Genomic DNA, 19,656 nt, shown 5'->3' with positions numbered 1-19,656 from the left:
GTTTGAAAAGGAATATAGGCGGTATAGGAGGTTTATTTACCATTTTCCACTTACTAACACATATGATCACTTCCTGTTCTCAATCTGTACACAATTTACATCAATGCATTCCAAATACATCAGCTCTCATCATAAATATAGGTAAATCAGTGATGATTCACTATGAGATGGATAATATCTTATTTTCCATAAGTTGTATGTCATAATTCTTCTTCCTTTGAGCAGCCTCATAAACTGAATCACAATTTGTACATTGTTTGACTTATTTGCTTAATCCATTCCATAATTTATTTCCAAATGCTGATATGCTAAAAGTTTTAAGTGTTGTACGTACATACAAATGTTATAAATCAAAATGTTCTGTAAGGTTGTACTTCTTTATTTTGCTCATAGCTTCTGTTATTGTTTGCATTAGCTTCCGTGTGTTCTCTCCTGAACAAAACGCGGTCTAGTCAAATAACACAACTTTAAGTACTTTGTTAATTTACCAATGTCATTTATATAAAAACAGAACAATTTTGGTCCCAGTATTGATCCCTGGGGTATGCCGCAAGTTATCCCTAGCTTTGTTGACATATTTTCACCTAGCTTCACATTTTGCTTCCTGTTGGTTAAGTAGCTTCTTATCCAGTTTAAGACCAACCCTCTGATGCCATATTGTTTTTTATTTTTTGATTAAGATAATATGATTAATGGTGTCATATGCTTTAGTTAGATCCATTTTGTTACAATACATTTTGAATAAAGTATTTTACTGTGAAGAACACTTGAATTCAGTGAAATGCTGTTACATTTTTGCAGTGTGATGATTAGTTGTTGAAGAAGAGCAGAACCTGTGGCGTCTCCCAAGGTTAGAGTGTCCGCCCTGAGATCGGTAGGTTGTGAGTTCAAACCCCGGCCGAGTCATACCAAAGACTTTAAAAATGGGACCCATTACCTCCCTGCTTGGCACTCAGCATCAAGGGTTGGAATTGGGGGTTACAGCACCAAAATGATTCCCGAGCGCGGCCACCACTGCTGCTCACTGCTCCCCTCACCTCCCAGGGGGTGAACAAGGGGATGGGTCAAATGCAGATAGTAATTTCACCACACCTATATGTGTGTGACTATCAGTGGTACTTTCACATTAACTTAACATGTTTGATACCAATAATGAAGTCATATCAATGTGGACCAGGTTTTCATTCAGCTGCACCCGGAGGCTCTGCCTGGAGCACTGCCAGCCCCACCAGAACTCTGCTCTTCCCACATGATGAGACCACCTCACACTGGACCTGAAGGCAGGGTAGGGGGGTTGTGGAATGTATTGGACCCTGCGTGTGATGTGATTGTTTGCAGAGAAATTACTTGACCTTGCCCTGTGATGCCACACATACACACACACACACACACACACACACACACACACACACACACACACACACACACACACACACACACACACACACACACACACACACACACACACACACACACACACACACACACACACACACACACACACACACACACACACTGTGGTGCAGCTCTAGGTGTGTGAGACGGACCTGCTGAGTGCAGGAGGTCTGGGACCCCATCGCCACTTCCTCCAGACGGAGAACAGAGGATCCAGTCAGCTGAAGCCCGGATGGGACAATAATAATGAGCTGTCCAGCCGCCAGCGCCACCTCATTTCAGGTATGATTGAAAGCTTCTCCTCTCACTTTTCGTCTGCCTCACAAGCCAGACAGCTGCATAGTCTATGAGGGGAAAATAAGAATATGTGTTTTCAAACGGAGCCATATTGATCAAATCCAACCTTACTCTTTGATCATATAGTTACAAAAGGATTATGAGTTATACCTTAAATTGTTGCAAATCCATGCACGCAAAATATTTATTTTGTTTTATACTTTGCCAAATATTTCATGGATCTCCTTACATGCATCCATTTACCTTTTTAATATTGCTCGTGACTTTTTGATGTTTCCACTTGATATCTATTGCATTAGTATATTTTCCCATCATGTTAGTGAAACCATGGTTGTTACTAAGATGCTTCTTAGAATCTAAATATTAGTCCCTCAGAAATTTTGAATTTTGACATTAAAATCAAATTTTTAGTTAAAAGTAAATTTTTACCGATGTTTACGTGCCCACAAAAATAAATGTGTGTGCGTGTGTGTGTGTTTATTAGTTTTAACGTGTTTGCAGTTTTACGTTTTCTTTACAAAGTAGAAGCTCACAGGCTCCAATTATGTATTATATATATATATATATATATATATATATATATATATATATATATATATATATATATATATATATATATATATATATATATATATATATATATATATATATATATATATATATATATATATATATATATATATATGTATATGTATATATATATATATATATGTATATATATATATATATGTATATATATATTATATGTATATATATTATATGTATATATATTATATGTATATATACTGTATGTGTGTATATTTGTATATATATATTTATATATATATTATATGTGTGTATATGTATGTATGTGTATATATATGTATATATATATATATATATATATATATATACATATATATATATTTATTTATATATATATATATATATATATATATATATATATATATATATATATATATATATATATGTGTGTATATATATATATGTATATATATATATATATATATATATATATATATATATATATATATATATATATATATGTATACATATATGTATTTATATATAATGTATTTATATATATATTTACATTATTTCAATAATGTGCATATTCACAGAAGTGAGGGGGATCCTAAAACACAACACACGGAACATAAGAAAATTATATATTTTCAATGAAACCTCCAGCAGAACTTTTTACAACATGTGTCACATTTGCAGTTTCGTGAGCGTCCGTTATGTTGTGAAGAAATTCTGAAATACGCATAAACTCAAATCATTCATTTTGACTGTTCAGTATATTTGCACACGCATGTGGTCATTTGTATTTTTACGCGTGTAATTAATGTACAATTACGCTTCACAATTAATGTTGGCATGTGGGATATTCGAAAGTTATGACACCAATATTTTGTTTAGAACTGTGGAAAAAAACAAAACGCTAAATTCGTTTTTATAGCGTGCGTACGGTAATTGCAGTCCGCGGGCAAGTGTTTAAATACAAAACCTTGGTGATGACAAATCTATAAACTAACTAAATAAAACGACTAAATCAGCATATTTAAAATGAACACGATGATGATTGATTTATACAAGTATTATTAATACTTTAACGTAAGCACGGTTGTGACGTCTGGTCTTGTATCTATTTGACCTCATGCATGAACTTTAATTGAAATGTACTGTTCAAATTGTTTGTGTATATCGTCTCATATCCTTGCAACTTCTAAAACATAGATATTTAGATTACTACAAAATAATTAAAATGTAATATGTTATTCTAGCACGTACTAGGTCACGTGAGGCACGCTCCCCATGAATGCCCGCACAAACCGCCGTATAGTCAAATATGATATCATGTCCATTGTGTGCATGGCTCCAGTCAGCCACGCAATGGCCGACGATGCGTGAATGTCTCTCCTGAATGAATGCGTGTTAGTTACCGTGCAAGGCAGGAGGGACGTACGTGACCCCCCGCTGACCCCGTCATGTTTGCCCCCGGTGATCAGGACCCTCAGTAATCCGGTCAGTGCGGTGATTCAATCGAGCAGATTACACGTGATTGTTCTGTGACGTCACATTATGTCTTGCTGTATTAACAACAAATGACGGTCAGTGTAATTGATCAGAGGCAACATCATCACGCACACATGAATATATAATATCATTGGGAGAGTTAAGATAAGATTAAAAAACAAAGGAGAGACGGAGGAGCGCATGCCGACGCACGGCGTTGACCAATAGGCGCGCAGGAAACCCACACGGGGGGCGGGGCTTTGTGGCTGAGTCGGACTTGACTCCATTTGTAATGAATGATGTGATGAGCGGGGTCCAGATCGGGGCTGGCACCGAGTCGGTGAGGGCAACCGGGAGAGGAGCGACACTAAATTAAAGCTGCAATGATCTGATTGGGCTGCGGAAGGCGGCAGCTGCATGCGCGCTCCCGGGGAACAAACGATCACCGACACTGCGCATGGAATATGTCTGATTTTGTATTTTTTATTTTTTGACAAGCTTTCGCTAACACAACTGGACTGTTTGGATTGATTTATTTAAAAACAGGAAGTTAACAGCAAAGAGGCGGTGGTCGTGCTGCGTTCAGGATGACGAGCGTGTTTTGTGCAGTGTGCACAGTGTGCAGTGCTTGAGGTATATTACAGAGCATGGATGCATGCATGCAGGCCTTGAAGGGGGCACCCATAACACAAAATGCACGCTTAGTATCACCAATATGTTATTATATGTATATTTTGTGCAGGTTGCAAACATGCAAAGTTTCCATTAAAATGCTGACTTTATTAATGAATTATATATGGACCATAGTGCAACCTGTTTGTTGGCCCTCATAACGTGCATGCATGTTCAGTAGCCCAAAACAAACACAACAATGTGAACGGTGAAGTAGATAAACGTTTAATCTCCTTTGAAGTGGAAGCCAATAATTAGATTATAGTACAATTAAGTCGTTATTTTGCAAGGCACGAAAAGGTTCACCACAAAATAGAAGTTGAAACATGCAAAAAAACTAATTTAATTATAGCATCCCGTGCATGGATACATGTATTTTTATTTTATTTATTTATTTTGTTTATGGGCAAATTGTGTCTATTATTTTCATACTAATATGTGCATTGCAGTTGACCTTATATTAGGTAAATATACAAATTATTAAAGTATGATTAATATACATGCTTTAGTGCAGATACATGTATGTACATATATACAGGTGTGTGTGTGTGTGTGTGTGTGTGTGTGTGTGTGTGTGTGTGTGTGTGTGTGTGTGTGTGTGTGCGCGTTAGTGTGCTTGTGTGTGTGTGTATATATATATATATGTATATATATATATATATATATATATATATATATTTATAAATAAATCTATATATATATATATATTTATAAATAAATATATATATATATATATATATTTATAAATAAATATATATATATACGTACACACACATATGTGTGAGTATATATATATATATATATATATATATATATATATATATATATATATATATATATATATATATATATATATATATATATATATATATATATATATATATATATATATAATGTATTAATATTAATGATATGTGTGTGTAGGGGGACATGGCAAACGGAGGCGACCAGTTTGGCCTCGCTGAGCGTCCAGACTCAAACTGCATGGATTCTCCCAAGGAGAGCAAACAAGAAAGTCCCAGCACTTACCATTTTAAATCCTCTGCTTCACCACTGACACCCTCCAGTCAGCCGGTATGAACATTATTCAACCTTCATTCATTTATTTTTGTGAAATTGTTATCTTTTTTTAAATTTTAAAAGGTAAATAGTGAGTCAGATAATAAATTAAATGTGTATTTATTTGAATAGGAACAGGCGTTTATTTGTGTCCAATGAGTGTTTTGTTTTTGCTGCAGGGGATGGAAGGAATCAAAGTGTACCTTCATGACAGGGAGCTTTGGACAAGGTTTGATGAAGTGGGAACTGAAATGATTATCACCAAGGCTGGACGGTAGGCCAAAAGTTTATTATTTACAATACAATTATTAGTTAACCCTGAAAATGTATCATGTATTTATTTCACTGTGGTTAAGTGTCCTATAATTAGTTTTCCTTTTCATATATGAATCAGTGTGTTCTTCTAATATTAATATTAATTGTCTTTGTTCAAAAAGGAGAATGTTTCCCAGTTACAAGGTGAAGGTTACAGGACTCAACCCCAAAACCAAATACATCCTATTAATGGACATTGTTCCCAGCGACGACCACCGCTACAAGTTTGCAGACAACAAATGGTTAGTTTGATCTGTTGTCCTTCTCCTTTTCATATGTTACAAAGTATGTGGACAATTTAAGTACTGCCTGTGTTTACACTGACAGTGCAGGCAACAACAATATAGTTTCTGGAGATACAAATATGGTATCCTTTCCCCACATTATTGACCTCATCTTGCAATACATTTTTTTCTCAGATAATCTTAACTACACGTTTTCATTGTAAAATCACAGCAAATTGGCTAATAATTGTGTTACTCTCACAGGAATTACAGTCCATCCCATCAATTTTCTACCGCTTATCCCCTTCGGAGTTGCGGGGGGTGCTGGAGCCTATCTTAGCTACAATCAATTCCTGTGAAATATCTTTACAGCAATTTACTGTAACTGCAGAGCTGCAATGTTACGGTTAATAACAATACAATTAAAACTGTATACTGTAACTTCACAATTGTCAGAATACTGCCACTTATGTTTGCAACGTAGTCTACGGAACCCCCTCAGAGACATATCAGTTTGAATTTACAGTAATATGTTCAGCTGAGATAGGCTCCAGTGCCCCCCGTGACTCCGAAAGGGACAAGCGGTAGAAAATGGATGGATGGATGGATGTTGTGATATTACAGAGGACTATGATTGTAGTATTTTGCTGTGAAATAACAGTTAGTTGCTGTGAAATATAAGGGTATTGTCATTTTTACAGTCATTTGCTGGAATGTTACAGTCAATTTTGATTACAGTATTTACTGTTAAATGCTTTGAAATTCAGGAAATGTTTTATGGTCTTGAAAAGGGTTATGAGATGGAGATATAATCTGTCAGTGTTATGGCTGCACTGCCTAAAAGTCAGACAATCCTTCCAGACCATTCTGGCCTAATTCTCACCCATTCCCTCCGCGTCTCCCCACTGGTTAAATCAGCCTGCATGTGAAAGGTTCACGGGGCGGACAGACTGCACGGAACGGATTAAAGTCACCCGTTCAGATGCATGGTTCGACTGGAATCCGATGAGCGAGAGCTCACAGTGTGTCACTGGTGTAAAGTATTTGTATAAAAGTATCATTGTTAGGGGAAATTCAATGTTTGGACACCAAATATGCTAGATGCTGTGCCTTGCTCCAGGAAACCTCAATAGGACTCTCTAGGAAGCAATATTCAAATCATATTTTCATAAGTCCTTATAGAGGCCATGCTTTTTAGATTTTTATTACTATTTTTTTTAAACCTCCAAACTTTCTAGTCATATTGACAAAACCCCTGTGGAGAAAAGTTCCTCTCATGCTCCTGCTGTGTGTGTTTATTCTTACTCCATGTAACACACAACTTTGTTCATTTCCATGTGTGGAGCTGTGCTTGTGTAGACTTGCAAACCACAGTTGATACTTTTACAAATGGGGCTAAAAACATTCATGTGTGGGGAAAAAATAAATTCACATTTAAATTATGGCTCTAAATTGATTCATAATTTTGAAAAATGTACACTTTTTTTTTAGGTGTCAACTTTTTTAAAATATGTTTTTAGTCCATCTGTGTGCTTACTCACTGCATGTATGTCATACATCAGCAGCTATAGGAGGAACTTGTGTAACCTGTTTTGGAAGGTTTCATTATAATTTGTAATATATTGCGAGAATCGTGTTGAATTGAGAATCAATTGTGTTTTCACCCCAAGATTTGGAATCAAATCGAACTATTAATTGTTGTAACATTCCCATGCCCCAAAAACATATTCAGCTCAATTGCATTATTTTGAATAATGCATCAGTCAGGAAAATCTAAAGAAAATTGTATTTAATTGTAATTCGGTTGAGTTTATGGAGTGTCTAATTGTGAATATTGATATATGAGTACACATGTTGCATAATGTGTGTGTCTATAGCCTGTGTGTAGACTGCAGGGGAGAGAGCAGGTTACTACATGAGGTGCGATACTGCATCTATCTGATATCGCGTAAATTCATGGCCACTATTTCCGATACCTGACATATTTCATGGTCGTTATTTTGAAATATTTTGTGATTTTTGCCTTAATTTTGTTGATTGTGATTATAATCCACAAGGCAAAGATTTTAGGCCAAACATATCAACAAACTTATTTGTAAACAGCTGTAACAAAATTTAAACATTTCAATATAAGTAAATGTAATATCAACACATTAACGCAACTATCAATGTATTCCCTTTAATTAAATAGTCCACAAGGCAAAAATAAAGTCAATAGTGCAAAATATGTAACAGGGTGTCTGCGGGTCATTACAAATCATTAAATGTCATTAAATAGCTTTTGCGAAAATAGAGGTGTTTAATGGCATTAAAAAGCATTAAATACCATTATAAAAAATACAAATGTGCAATTGGAAACAAAAAAAGAGAACAAAACGAACCCCTTTTTTCCAATCAGGGAAGAAAAACTGCACTTCAAGATGTTCAATATTTATTAAAGTGCAATTTTTGCTAACAAATATTGAGAGTCCACTTTATTACTTAGGATCATTAAGTTATTGACCTTCCATTGGTTAAAAACACTAACATCTGTTTATTGCGTTTGAAAGGGTTAAGTTTATTATTATTTTATATTATGATTACATTAGTGCTTATCGGACACAGGTAATGTAAACTTTTCATTTATGCAACATTATCATTGTCAAACGCTTACACATATGTCTGTACAGATACTTTTATGCGTTTTAATATAGTAACGATCTGCAGGACACCATGGGCAATACAATTGATTTAAAGTGTATTTAAAGGGAATAAAAGGCATTAAATTGGATTTGCTGATACTAGCTACTAATAAAAGTCTCAATCAGCAGAAGCCCCGTGTAAACAAAACCAAAAACTAAATTGGCTCTCATTCCCGGAGTTTGCAGTTTTTTCAGGTCAAGGGACCCCCATCTTACAGTATTAATTGTGTTTTAAATGAAACTGGTCCTATCTAACTATCTTAATTGTTATTGTGCAACACTCTCATTTCCCGTGAAGCTCCTTGGGTTTGAGTTTGAGTTTATTTCGAACATGCAAGCATACATCACAATTTCCAGTTTCTCTTTTCAACATGTTTAAAAAGGAGTAGGAAGAAGCAGATCTTATTTAATCCTACCCCCTTTCTTTTACATAACAGTTGCTAAAACTTTTGTTCACTTCCTGTTCTCAATTTATTCACAATATACTCCGGGGTTGAAGTTTATGTAGCGGAAATGTGAAATTTGAACTTTTAAGTGACTCAAACTGTCCACAGAATACATGGAGAACATATAAAACACACAAATAAAAACATTGCACGACTGTACGTCACGCTAAAACCGATCCGATACTGATACCACCACTGGTATCGATACGGTAGATGTTTGGATCTGGGGTGTCCGGCCGGACCAGACTGACCATGACCCACTGGATGATGGTGTGTGCGTACATGTTATAAATGCAGTGTGTGTGTCGTTGTAGGTCTGTAACGGGGAAGGCCGAACCAGCGATGCCGGGCAGGCTTTACGTCCATCCGGACTCTCCTGCGACGGGGGCCCACTGGAGCCGCCAGCTGGTGTCCTTCCAGAAACTCAAACTCACCAACAACCACCTGGACCCATTTGGACATGTGAGCGTTGCTGCTTAAATTAACTGCACATTTACAACAACAAAAACCGTCATCGGTACTTTCAAACGATACGGGTAATGTTTTAGTCTTGACCAAATGACTGCATGTGTGCATTTTGAAATAAATAACTCTGAGAGGTCTTTCACATGTTGTAAGAGTAATTGCGTTATAGTTTTGAAGCGTTCCTACGTGGACAGAGCACAAGTCCTGCATGGGGGCCACATGAGTGCACACCCATGGCTCCCTTGCAGCGTCCTGCAGCCGCGCCAATTAGGCTCCCAGCAGCATGCCGACGTGCATTGTTTGAAACAAATACAAAACATCACATTTCCAGGCCCCTAAGTAATGAGCCCGGAGACTTGTGAAGTCCATTAGTTGAGGCATGTCACCGGCGGGCACGTCATTGCGATTAAACTGAGCCCCTCTAGATTAAGGGCGCGCACAAGCACATTTACGCGCGCACTTTAAAGGCCAGCAGTTCCATGGAGAGAAAAAAATAACACGCGTGGGTTTTTCATTGGCGTGTTGTAACTTTTGTGCAAAAGTGCATGGTGTTAATTCAATGTTATTAAGTTGACAAGTGTTTTAAATTGTAAACAATATTTTTGTGGCCTTATTTTGAGCATGAATGTTACTTATTTATTGTTGGGCCCCCACCCTACCCTAAACATAATATCATCGCACCACGCACACACACTCAGTACGCCAAAGTTTTTTTTATTGCTTTAATGTCGCCAAGCTGTGTAAGTTTTGTTAATACAACCTGTTATTAAACCTAAACATGTTTATCAATTTGTCAAGTTTTTATTTACTTTATAATGTTAAGTATAGAGAATATGATTATCAGTAGTTGATGTTAATAATAAATCATTATTATAATTATTATCATTTGTGTATCTCCTGGGTTAAGCCTTCCCTGTCTTTAAAAACTAGTGACACCTCTGTTTCGAACTTAAATTGAGGTTACTTAAACGCACCACAATTGTGTGCTATGACATGCAAAAGATAATCTTAAACATAACTTTGTCCGATGTTGCCACATATAGATTTATTATATTTTTACATTTCTTGTATCACCTTATCCTGGTTCCCAAATGTTGGCGCTGGGTGTGAATGGATTAATGGGAGCTTTGATGTCTTTTTGACGTCTGTGTTGAGTGAACAGTGAAGTGTTCCAATGCTTGGCTGAACAATTTCGCATTTTTTTCCAGGGTGTGTATCTTACACATTCCTATTTAATTCAATCAATTGAACTTTTGGACAGCAACATTTTGTTTATCTGAACTTTTATGACATCATATTTTATAACTGGCGGATTAAAATCAAAGACACACTCAGTATTTTTGCATGCACTAAAAACAAGTTATAGGTTTTTTTTAATTGCTTGTAATGTTACCAAGATGTGAGTTTTAATAATCACACAGCCTGTTATTATTCACTTAAACATGATTATCAATTTGTCAAAGTTTCTTTACTTTATATTTTAAATCTAGAGGTTAGTTGATTAATGTAGGATTATCGTTAGTGAATGATGATAATAATACATTATTCTTATAATATTAATAATTACTAATATCATTAGTGTATCTGCAGGGGTTAAGCCTCCACTATCTTTAAAAAATAGATTTAATCAAGGTTCCTTGAACGCACCACAATTGTGCTATGCGATGCAAAAGGGAGTCTTAAACATAACTTTGTCCGATGGTGCCACAAATAGATTTATTATATTTTTACCTTTTTTCTACCACCTTATCCTGGTTCCCAAATGTTGGCGGTGGGTGTGGATGGACTAATGTGAGCTTTGATGTCTTTATGACGTTTGTGTTGAGTGAACAGTGACGTGTTCCAATGCTTAGCATTTTTTTAATGGCGTGTATGTTACACCCTCCATCCATCCATTTTTCTACCGCTTGTCCCTTTCGGGGTTGCGGGCGGTGCTGGTGCCTACATTCCTATTTAATTCAAACAACCTTAATATTGAATTTTGACAGCAAAATTGTGTTTATCTGAACTTTTATGACGTCGTATTTTATAACTGACAGATTTAAATCAAAGAAAAAAATCTACAACTCTTTCCAAAGCTGATACCATGATCATGTGGCCCATAGTTGTGGCCCTAAAGTTTTTATGCTAAGGGCCGGTTGTGAGTAATAAAACTATCATTGGTGTTATTTATTGCAAATAAAAAGTAAAGGTGCAGCTCAGTAAATTACAACGTCTTTGAAAAGGTCCTTTATTTCGGTAGATCGTTTTTTATAAAGTGAAACTAATATTTTTGCGAGGGGAAAACAGTCTTAATTCCTTTATTTTTTAAGATTAAACCTTATAGCCTAAATTCATATACCTCATTAAATAAACTTTTACATAGTCTTTGTCTGAATTGAACTTGTGATTAAATAGCTTTTACACAATATTCTAATGTATTGAGATGCACCGTGTTGTGTAAGAATGTGTGCCATGTATAATCTAATGAGAGGGTTTATATTGCAAAGTACAGTATGTTAAGGAGAAAGTACTAATGCTCAGTTTTGCTACAGAAGTCTGAATGTAACCAAATGTTTAGTTTGCAGTGATGTAGAACTGCACTTTGTCATACTGAGAGCTGAGCGGGGAATTTTCACCCACCTTACAAAAAATAGTTTTGAATAGGATACAGTGCACTTCTAATCAAGGTAATGGTCAATTAGTATATGCCTCTCTTGCAGTATGTAGATCAAAGTGGTGTTGGTATGTCTAAGATGTAAAAAGATGCATTTATTTCATACTATAGACACTTTTTTAAGCGTTCCTAAATGGCTGACAAGACAAGTGGTAGTAACAGACCATATAGGCTGCAGGGGGAAAAAAGTGGCTGTACATCTCAACTTCCCTAACTTTGATCTTGTGTGTCATGAATCTATTGTCACTCACACTGAGGTCGTCCTAGAAATGTGTTTTAGTCCAGCCCCCATCTGCTGCTGGAACACGACCGCTCACTCAAGCCTCACCCTCTCAATCTCACCCCTGTGCAGATAATACTCAACTCCATGCACAAATACCAGCCTCGCCTCCATATTGTCAAGGCGGACGAGAACAATGGTTTCGGCTCCAAAAATACAGCCTTCTGCACCCATGTCTTCTCTGAGACCGCCTTCATCGCTGTCACCTCCTACCAGAACCATAAGGTTAGTTTTACACAGCGCACACTGCTGCAGCCAGCGTTTTAGTGAGGAGGTGATATCCTATAGGGTGCTTGGAGAAATGGGAGGGCCTTTAGTGGGGTTTGTGTGAGGCAGTGGAACATTTGACACCATATACTTACATCACTGAGGCTCAATACCACTCAATAACACACAATAAGGACTCAGCACTTTTTTTTAGGCCACTCATAACTTAAAACAGCTCTATTCTACATTTTACCATGCTTTTCAGAAAAAAATAGTATTCTTGTTATTAGGGCTGTGAATCTTTGGGTGTCCCACGATTCGATTCAATATCGATTCTTGGGGTCACGATTTTGATTCAAAATCTTTTTTTTTTTTCAATTCAACACGTTTCTCGATTAAAAAACGATTTTTTCCCGATTCAAAACGATTCTCTATTCATTCAATACATAGGATTTCAGCAGGATCTACCCCAGTCTGCTGACATGCAAGCAGAGTAGTAGATTTTTGTAAAAAGCTTTTATAATTGTAAAGGACAATGTTTTATCAACTGATTGCAATAATGTAAATTAGTTTTAACTATTAAATGAACCAAAAATGTGACTTATTTTATCTTTGTGAAAATATTGGACACAGTGTATTGTCAAGCTTATGAGATGTGATGCAAGTGTAAGCCACTGTGACACTATTGTTGTTTTTTAATTTTTTTTATAAATGTCTAATGATAATGTCAATGAGGGATTTTTAATCACTGCTATGTTGAAATTGTAACTAATATTGATACTGTTGTTGATAATATTCACTTGTGTTTCACTACTTTTGGTTTGTTCTGTTTCGTGTTTGTGTCTCCTCTCAATTGCTCTGTTTATTGCAGTTCTGAGTGTTGCTGGGTCGGGTTTGGTTTTGGAATTGGATTGCATTGTTATGGTATTGCTGTGTATTGTTTTGTTAGATTGATTAATTTAAAAAATAAATAAATAAATTTAAAATTTTTTTTAAAAAAATCGATTTTAAAAAAATGAGAATCGATTCTGAATCGCACAACGTGAGAATCGCGATTCGAATTCGAATCGATTTTTTCCCACACCCCTACTTGTTATGTATACATAATGTGGACCTGCTATATCTGCTTTTATTTTAATGCCAAGGGCACAAGAACTTCACAAGATCTTTTGAATTTTGTCACATTTTTGCGCTTAAGAAACTTCTCTATGACTTTGGCTGCAGACTTCTTCTGTTTGAGATTGTCATTACTGCCACAAGTGGTAAAAAGTGCATTACAAACGGATAACAGTGATATAATATTTTTTTGGCAGCCCTCTAGGGCAGTGGTTCTCAAATGGGGGTACGCGTACCCCTGGGGTACTTGAAGGTATGCCAAGGGGTAAGTGAGATTTTTAAAAAATGTCTGTCAAAAAGAACTGTGAAAAGAAATGCAACAATGCAATATTCAGTGTTGACAGCTAGATTTTTGTGGACATGTTCCATAAATATTGATGTTAAAGATTTATTTTTTTGTGAAGAAATGTTTATAATTCATTTCATGAATCCAGATGGATCTCTATTACAATCCCCAAAGAGGGCACTTTAAGTTGATGATTACTTCTATGTGTAGAAATCTTTATTTATAATTGAATCACTTGTTTATTTTTCAACAAGTTTTTAGTTATTTTTATATCTTTTTTTCCAAATAGTTCAAGAAAGACCACAACAAATGAGCAATATTTTGCACTGTTATACAATTTAATAAATCAGAAACTGATGACATAGTGCTGTATTTTACTTCTTTATCTCTTTTTTTCAACCAAAAATGCTTTGCTCTGATTAGGGGGTACTTGAATTAAAAAAATGTTCACAAGGGGTACATCACTGAAAAAAGGTTGAGAACCACTGCTCTAGGGGGTGCTTGCGGCCCTACAATGCATGGGCGCCAACACTCTGGTCTAGATAATACGTTTTGGATATGCTTTGGTCTAAATTTTACATACATTTTGCTCCACAGTCACTTTAATAACCGCTTTTTTCAGTCTGTCTGCAAGAAGTTCATATTTGGAGGCGTTCCCAGATTGCAAATGAAACCACGCTCCATCCTCTCCAAATGTATCACAATTGATCTTTTGAAAGTCTACACTGTTGAAATACATATCTTGAAGATGTCACGGCAATTTTTTTTCCAGACACGGTCGAAAATAAACTTCATAATCTTTACATAGATTCACCCGGTCACAACATTATGTACGCCTGCATACTCGTCAATCGATACCGACTCTGCATAAAAAAAGCTGCTTTTAGCAACATTTATGACACTGCATGTTGCACATTAGTGTTATTATGTGCATGTCAAGATTAGACTAAAATAATTATTAATTATACCTTTTTTATGTTTCCTGGTGGTCTGAGTGCTTCACTTAATGCCCAAATAAGTGCTTCCACCTCGCTTTGGAGTTACGATGTATGGCCAGACTGCAAAACCATGTGAACAGAGGCATCAAAACTATTTGCAAGCTCACACCAAAATTATTTGACGCTTTGGCATTATTTAACACAGCATTTGTAAATCAGAAAAGCTGATAGTCATCATAGGTTCTCCTTTAAGCTAAATGCTGATAAGGCAGTCAATGATTCATATTGTAATCAGAATCAGAATCAGAAATACTTTATTAATCCCAGAGGGGAAATTAAAATTTTCAGCACTGACTCCGCTAACCACAATAATGTCAGGTTCTGTTCATTAAGCACAGGCGCTTAGCCTACATCCTCCAGCCCATTGGTTGTCAAACTTTTTTCACCAAGTACCACCTCAAAAAAAACGTAGCTCTCCAAGTACCACCGTAATGACAGACGTTGAAATACAGTAGCGTAGTAGGCCTATTTCCATTGACTACAAGGCAGAGGTTTTATTAAACATTTATATTTAATATTTTTGGCCACTGTAACATTACATACAGTTTGAACAGTAACAATGTTTTTGAACATAGAAAAAACCCCCACTGTACTTTAATGAAGTGATTCTCTGAAGTACCACTCGATGGTAGTGGTACACGTACCACAGTTTGAGAATCACTGTCCTAAATTATCTAGCCAACTAGTCTTAATTTTTAACAGAGTTTGGATTACCAGTAAAATAGGATAACATGTTATAAAGCTTAATACTGCTCCACTGACTTGAGTCATAAAAGTATCAATCCAAATGGATTTTAAAAAGCAATAGCAAATAAACATACTGCCACAGTGACGTGCGGTGAGGTTCATGGCTGGTGAGGCACTGACTTCATCACAGTCAGATTTACAAACATATGAACCCTAAAGAGTATCTTATTCACCATTCGATTGGCAGCAGTTAACGGGTTATGTTTAAAAGCTCATACCAGCATTCTTCCCTGCTTGGCACTCAGCATCAAGGGTTGGAATTGGGGGTTAAAACAGTACATTATCACTGGAGGACTTAAGGAAAAAGTACACACCTAAGACGACACAAAAAGCTAACCGCAGATGTCGATACTCTGGATATCTAGTATAGTATTAGAATATACACAATACTGAAGTAATTAGCTCGGTATTTTTCTTTTTCTTGTTCCTTTTTGCTCGTTTTTTTGTTATTGTTTACAAGTGGCCTAGTGGTTAGAGTGTCCGCCCTGAGATCGGTAGGTTGTGAGTTGAAACCCCAACCGAGTCATACCAAAGACTATACAAATGGGACTCATTACCTCCCTGCTTGGCACTCAGCATCAAGGGTTGGAATTGGGGGTTAAATCACCAAAAATTATTCCCGGGCGCGGCGCGGCTGCTGCCCACTGCTCCCCTCACCTCCCAGGGGGTGAACAAGGGGATGGGTCAAATGCAGAGGACACATTTCATTACACCTAGTGTGTGTGTGACAATCATTGGTACTTTAACTTAACTTTAACTTTACACTTACAAACTGTAGCACAAAAAAAGCACATTTACTAAAAAAAACCTTATTATGGTCTTACCTTTACTTATAAATGAAGTCCATGCGCCGCTGTTGTGCTGGATTAATGCACCCCCGCCGTAGAATGCACCCCCTGACGGGAGTGTTGTATCAACTAAAGCCCACACTTAAACTTTCCACGTGCATGATTGAATCTATTTAAAAAAGTGTAACCGAGGGCTTATAAATGTCGCCTATACTGAATGAAACTACAAAAAAAACAAACACGGAGACTCCATTTTACACAAGGACCACTTTATTTACCTTCTTTCAAAAACCTACGCTCCACTCCAACGTGTCATCACTTCTGCTCTTAGCGCCTTCAAAATAAGAGCTCAAGGCATATACTGTATAACAGCGTATAACAGGAACTTAACATTACAAAGAGGAAAGCCCATAAAAATAGGTTACAAAAGTTATTTAATAAGAAGCCAAAAATTGCAAAAACAATAATGTTCGTGTTGGAGGAGTTGTGAATGAATGAAATATGAAATCCGTGCTGCAGTCTGCAGGTGTACCTAATGTTGTGGCCCTGCAGTCATTCACAACTCCTCCAACACGAACATTATTGTTTTTGCACTTTTTGGCTTCTTATGAAATAACTTTTTTAAATAGATTCAATCTTGCACATGGAAAGTTTAAGTGTGGGCTTTAGTTGATATAACACTCCCGTCAGGGGGTGCATTCTACGGCGGGGGTGCATTCTTACCACCAGGAGGCGGGATTACTGCGAGCCTCAGCCAGTGCGTCTTTTGCAGCCGTTTTATGATCGCTCAGCACAAGAAATACTTACACACATACAGTTGTTGACAAAATACGCTGTACATTATATACCTCAGCTAACTAAACTATGGAAATGTATAATATAATTCATATAGCAATACGGTCTCACAGCACAGCAGGCCAGCAGTTAGCCGAGTCCGCAATCCATGTTGAGGCACAACGCAGTGACGTGCCTCAACTGGCTGCTGATCACTGCACCGTCTCTTCTCAGTATTTGAACAGCAAATGTGAAAATTCAGCGATTTTGAATAAAAATAACCTAAAACTGGTGAAGTTAAATGGAAAATAACTTTATAGTATAATCACTGGATACATATAACAATTAAATTTTTTTTTTTTCTTTTCACATTTTTTTTCTTTCCATGATGGCCCGTGAGGCCCCGCCTCACCTGCTTCCAGTGACTGCACGTTACTGTACTGCCAACATGGGGAAAATTACATGAATGCGACAAACACCATTGCAGTGCATTCTGGGACTTGTATTCCATATAAAGATGCTAACTGGCCAATTTTTCTATTTAAAATAAAAGTGCATCATATTTCTCTGTAACTCAGGATTAGAAAACATTTTGAAAATAATATCGAAATGCATTATAATTAGATTAGATTGTTTGACTAATTTCACTACTGTATCAGTTAAGCATGTTTTTGGCCAAAACAGTCGGAAAATACAGTTCGCTTCTCTTTCTTCCCCTCCATTTATCTGCTTTCTTTTGTATTTCAAGTTATTACATATATGTATTATTGCATTTGAAACAATTGTATTGTTGATAATAGTAATAATTATTGTTATTATTTATTATCAATAGTGTGTTTTCTATTGGTATTTGTATTGCTCCATTTGTACTGTAATAATGTTCATTGTCATTTTTGTGTTATTAATATTTACTTCACTAACTGCTTCTTTGCTATTACTTTTCGTATCGCATTTGTACATATCGTATTTGCTGATGCTGTTCTGTTGTTGTGGTTGTTATTGTTATTGTTGTGTTTGTTGTTGTTGTTGTCTCTCTGTCTTATCCCCCTCGTCCCTGCAATTTCCCCCTCTGTCTTCCTTTTTTTTTTTTTTCCTATCCCCTCCTGCTCCGGTCCGGCTGTGCCAAACATTAATATAAATCCATTTAATAAAGTCAAATACAAATAAGGCAACAAGAGAAGTATCCCACACTTCTCTTTTGTAAAGTAAATCTGAACAGCAAATATGGGCATCTACATCAACAATATGATTTGCCTGAGTAGCTGGAAAGGACAAAAAAAAAAAAACAGTAGGCGTGTCAGTCAAAAAAAAATTTGCCTACACTTTTACTGAATTAGGTTTTTACTTAAAAAAAAAAAAAAAAAGCACAAAATCACTTTTTGGAAAACAACCCTAAATAATAAAAATGTTTTGTTCTTCATGTACTTTTCAAATCACAACATTTCGGCAGGCATTTACTACGCTAAGATGTTTTGATGCAGCTAGTCCATACACATACAGTATAAATCGTTGTTGTGCCCACACAACATTTCTCATCCTAACTAGCATTATCTCTACAGAGATGGTCAACTACAGACTCATAATAGTTAAAAATATGCAACTAAAATATATATTTTTAAAGTTTTATATGCACACATGAAATTAGTTGAACTTCTACACAAACCTACAAAAAACATTTTTACTTTTACATTCCTATGAGGATGTCCATTTGCATGATATCCTAGCTTCTTGTCCAAACCCAAACCATTATGACAGGGTTTCTCATCCCCAAATCTACACTGTTCTTCACCCACTTCTAACCTTAGAACAAAGCCTTGACCAAAATGTCCTCACCCCAAAGTGTCCAGCTTTCCCTGGAGATCACAAACATTTTTTTTTTGTCTATATTATGTATGTCCATAAAGTCTATTATCATTATCTTTACTTGTGTGTAATTACTGAACTACGTTTTGGCGAGCATATCTGAAAAAAAAAGTGTGTGTGTGTGTGGGTGCGTGTGTGCATGTGTTAGAGCCAGGGTGTGGGTGTGAGAGTGTCACTCTGTAATGGCTTGCTTCTTTCCCTTGATCTTGGCTCATGCATGTTACACTCAAAACACAGATCACTGAGGCCTAAAGTCCCTTTGCTAATTTGCGTTTCACATGATTGCTATACCAGTCAATAATATTTGAATTCTAAAAGTCATAAAAACAGGAGTTCAGTAATTACACACAAGCAAAGATAATGATAAT

At 36.2% G+C, this 19,656-nt stretch overlaps 1 protein-coding gene across 5 annotated transcripts in view; it reads left to right on the top strand.

Moving 5' to 3' along the window:
• The window catches only part of tbx5b (T-box transcription factor 5b), a 42,323-nt gene that overhangs the window by 5,017 nt on the left and 17,650 nt on the right, over window positions 1-19,656 (top strand). For 4 of the 5 annotated variants that reach the window (XM_062050799.1, XM_062050798.1, XM_062050796.1 and 1 more), the window contains 7 exons: window positions 1,178-1,285; window positions 1,527-1,677; window positions 5,308-5,457; window positions 5,622-5,716; window positions 5,880-5,999; window positions 9,423-9,570; window positions 12,582-12,734. In XM_062050799.1, the coding sequence (XP_061906783.1) occupies window positions 1,642-1,677; window positions 5,308-5,457; window positions 5,622-5,716; window positions 5,880-5,999; window positions 9,423-9,570; window positions 12,582-12,734 (702 nt within the window). In that variant the 5' untranslated portion in view covers window positions 1,178-1,285; window positions 1,527-1,641. Of the gene's footprint in view, window positions 1-1,177; window positions 1,286-1,526; window positions 1,678-4,036; window positions 4,345-5,307; window positions 5,458-5,621; window positions 5,717-5,879; window positions 6,000-9,422; window positions 9,571-12,581; window positions 12,735-19,656 lie in introns of those variants that run through there. The other variant, XM_062050800.1, reaches the window with a different exon arrangement.

This window comes from Entelurus aequoreus, linkage group LG06 (genome assembly GCF_033978785.1).
Source record: "Entelurus aequoreus isolate RoL-2023_Sb linkage group LG06, RoL_Eaeq_v1.1, whole genome shotgun sequence".
Taxonomy (NCBI): domain Eukaryota; kingdom Metazoa; phylum Chordata; class Actinopteri; order Syngnathiformes; family Syngnathidae; genus Entelurus; species Entelurus aequoreus.
Note: the sequence above shows the minus strand (reverse complement) of the source record. Positions and strands in the feature narration are given on the sequence as shown.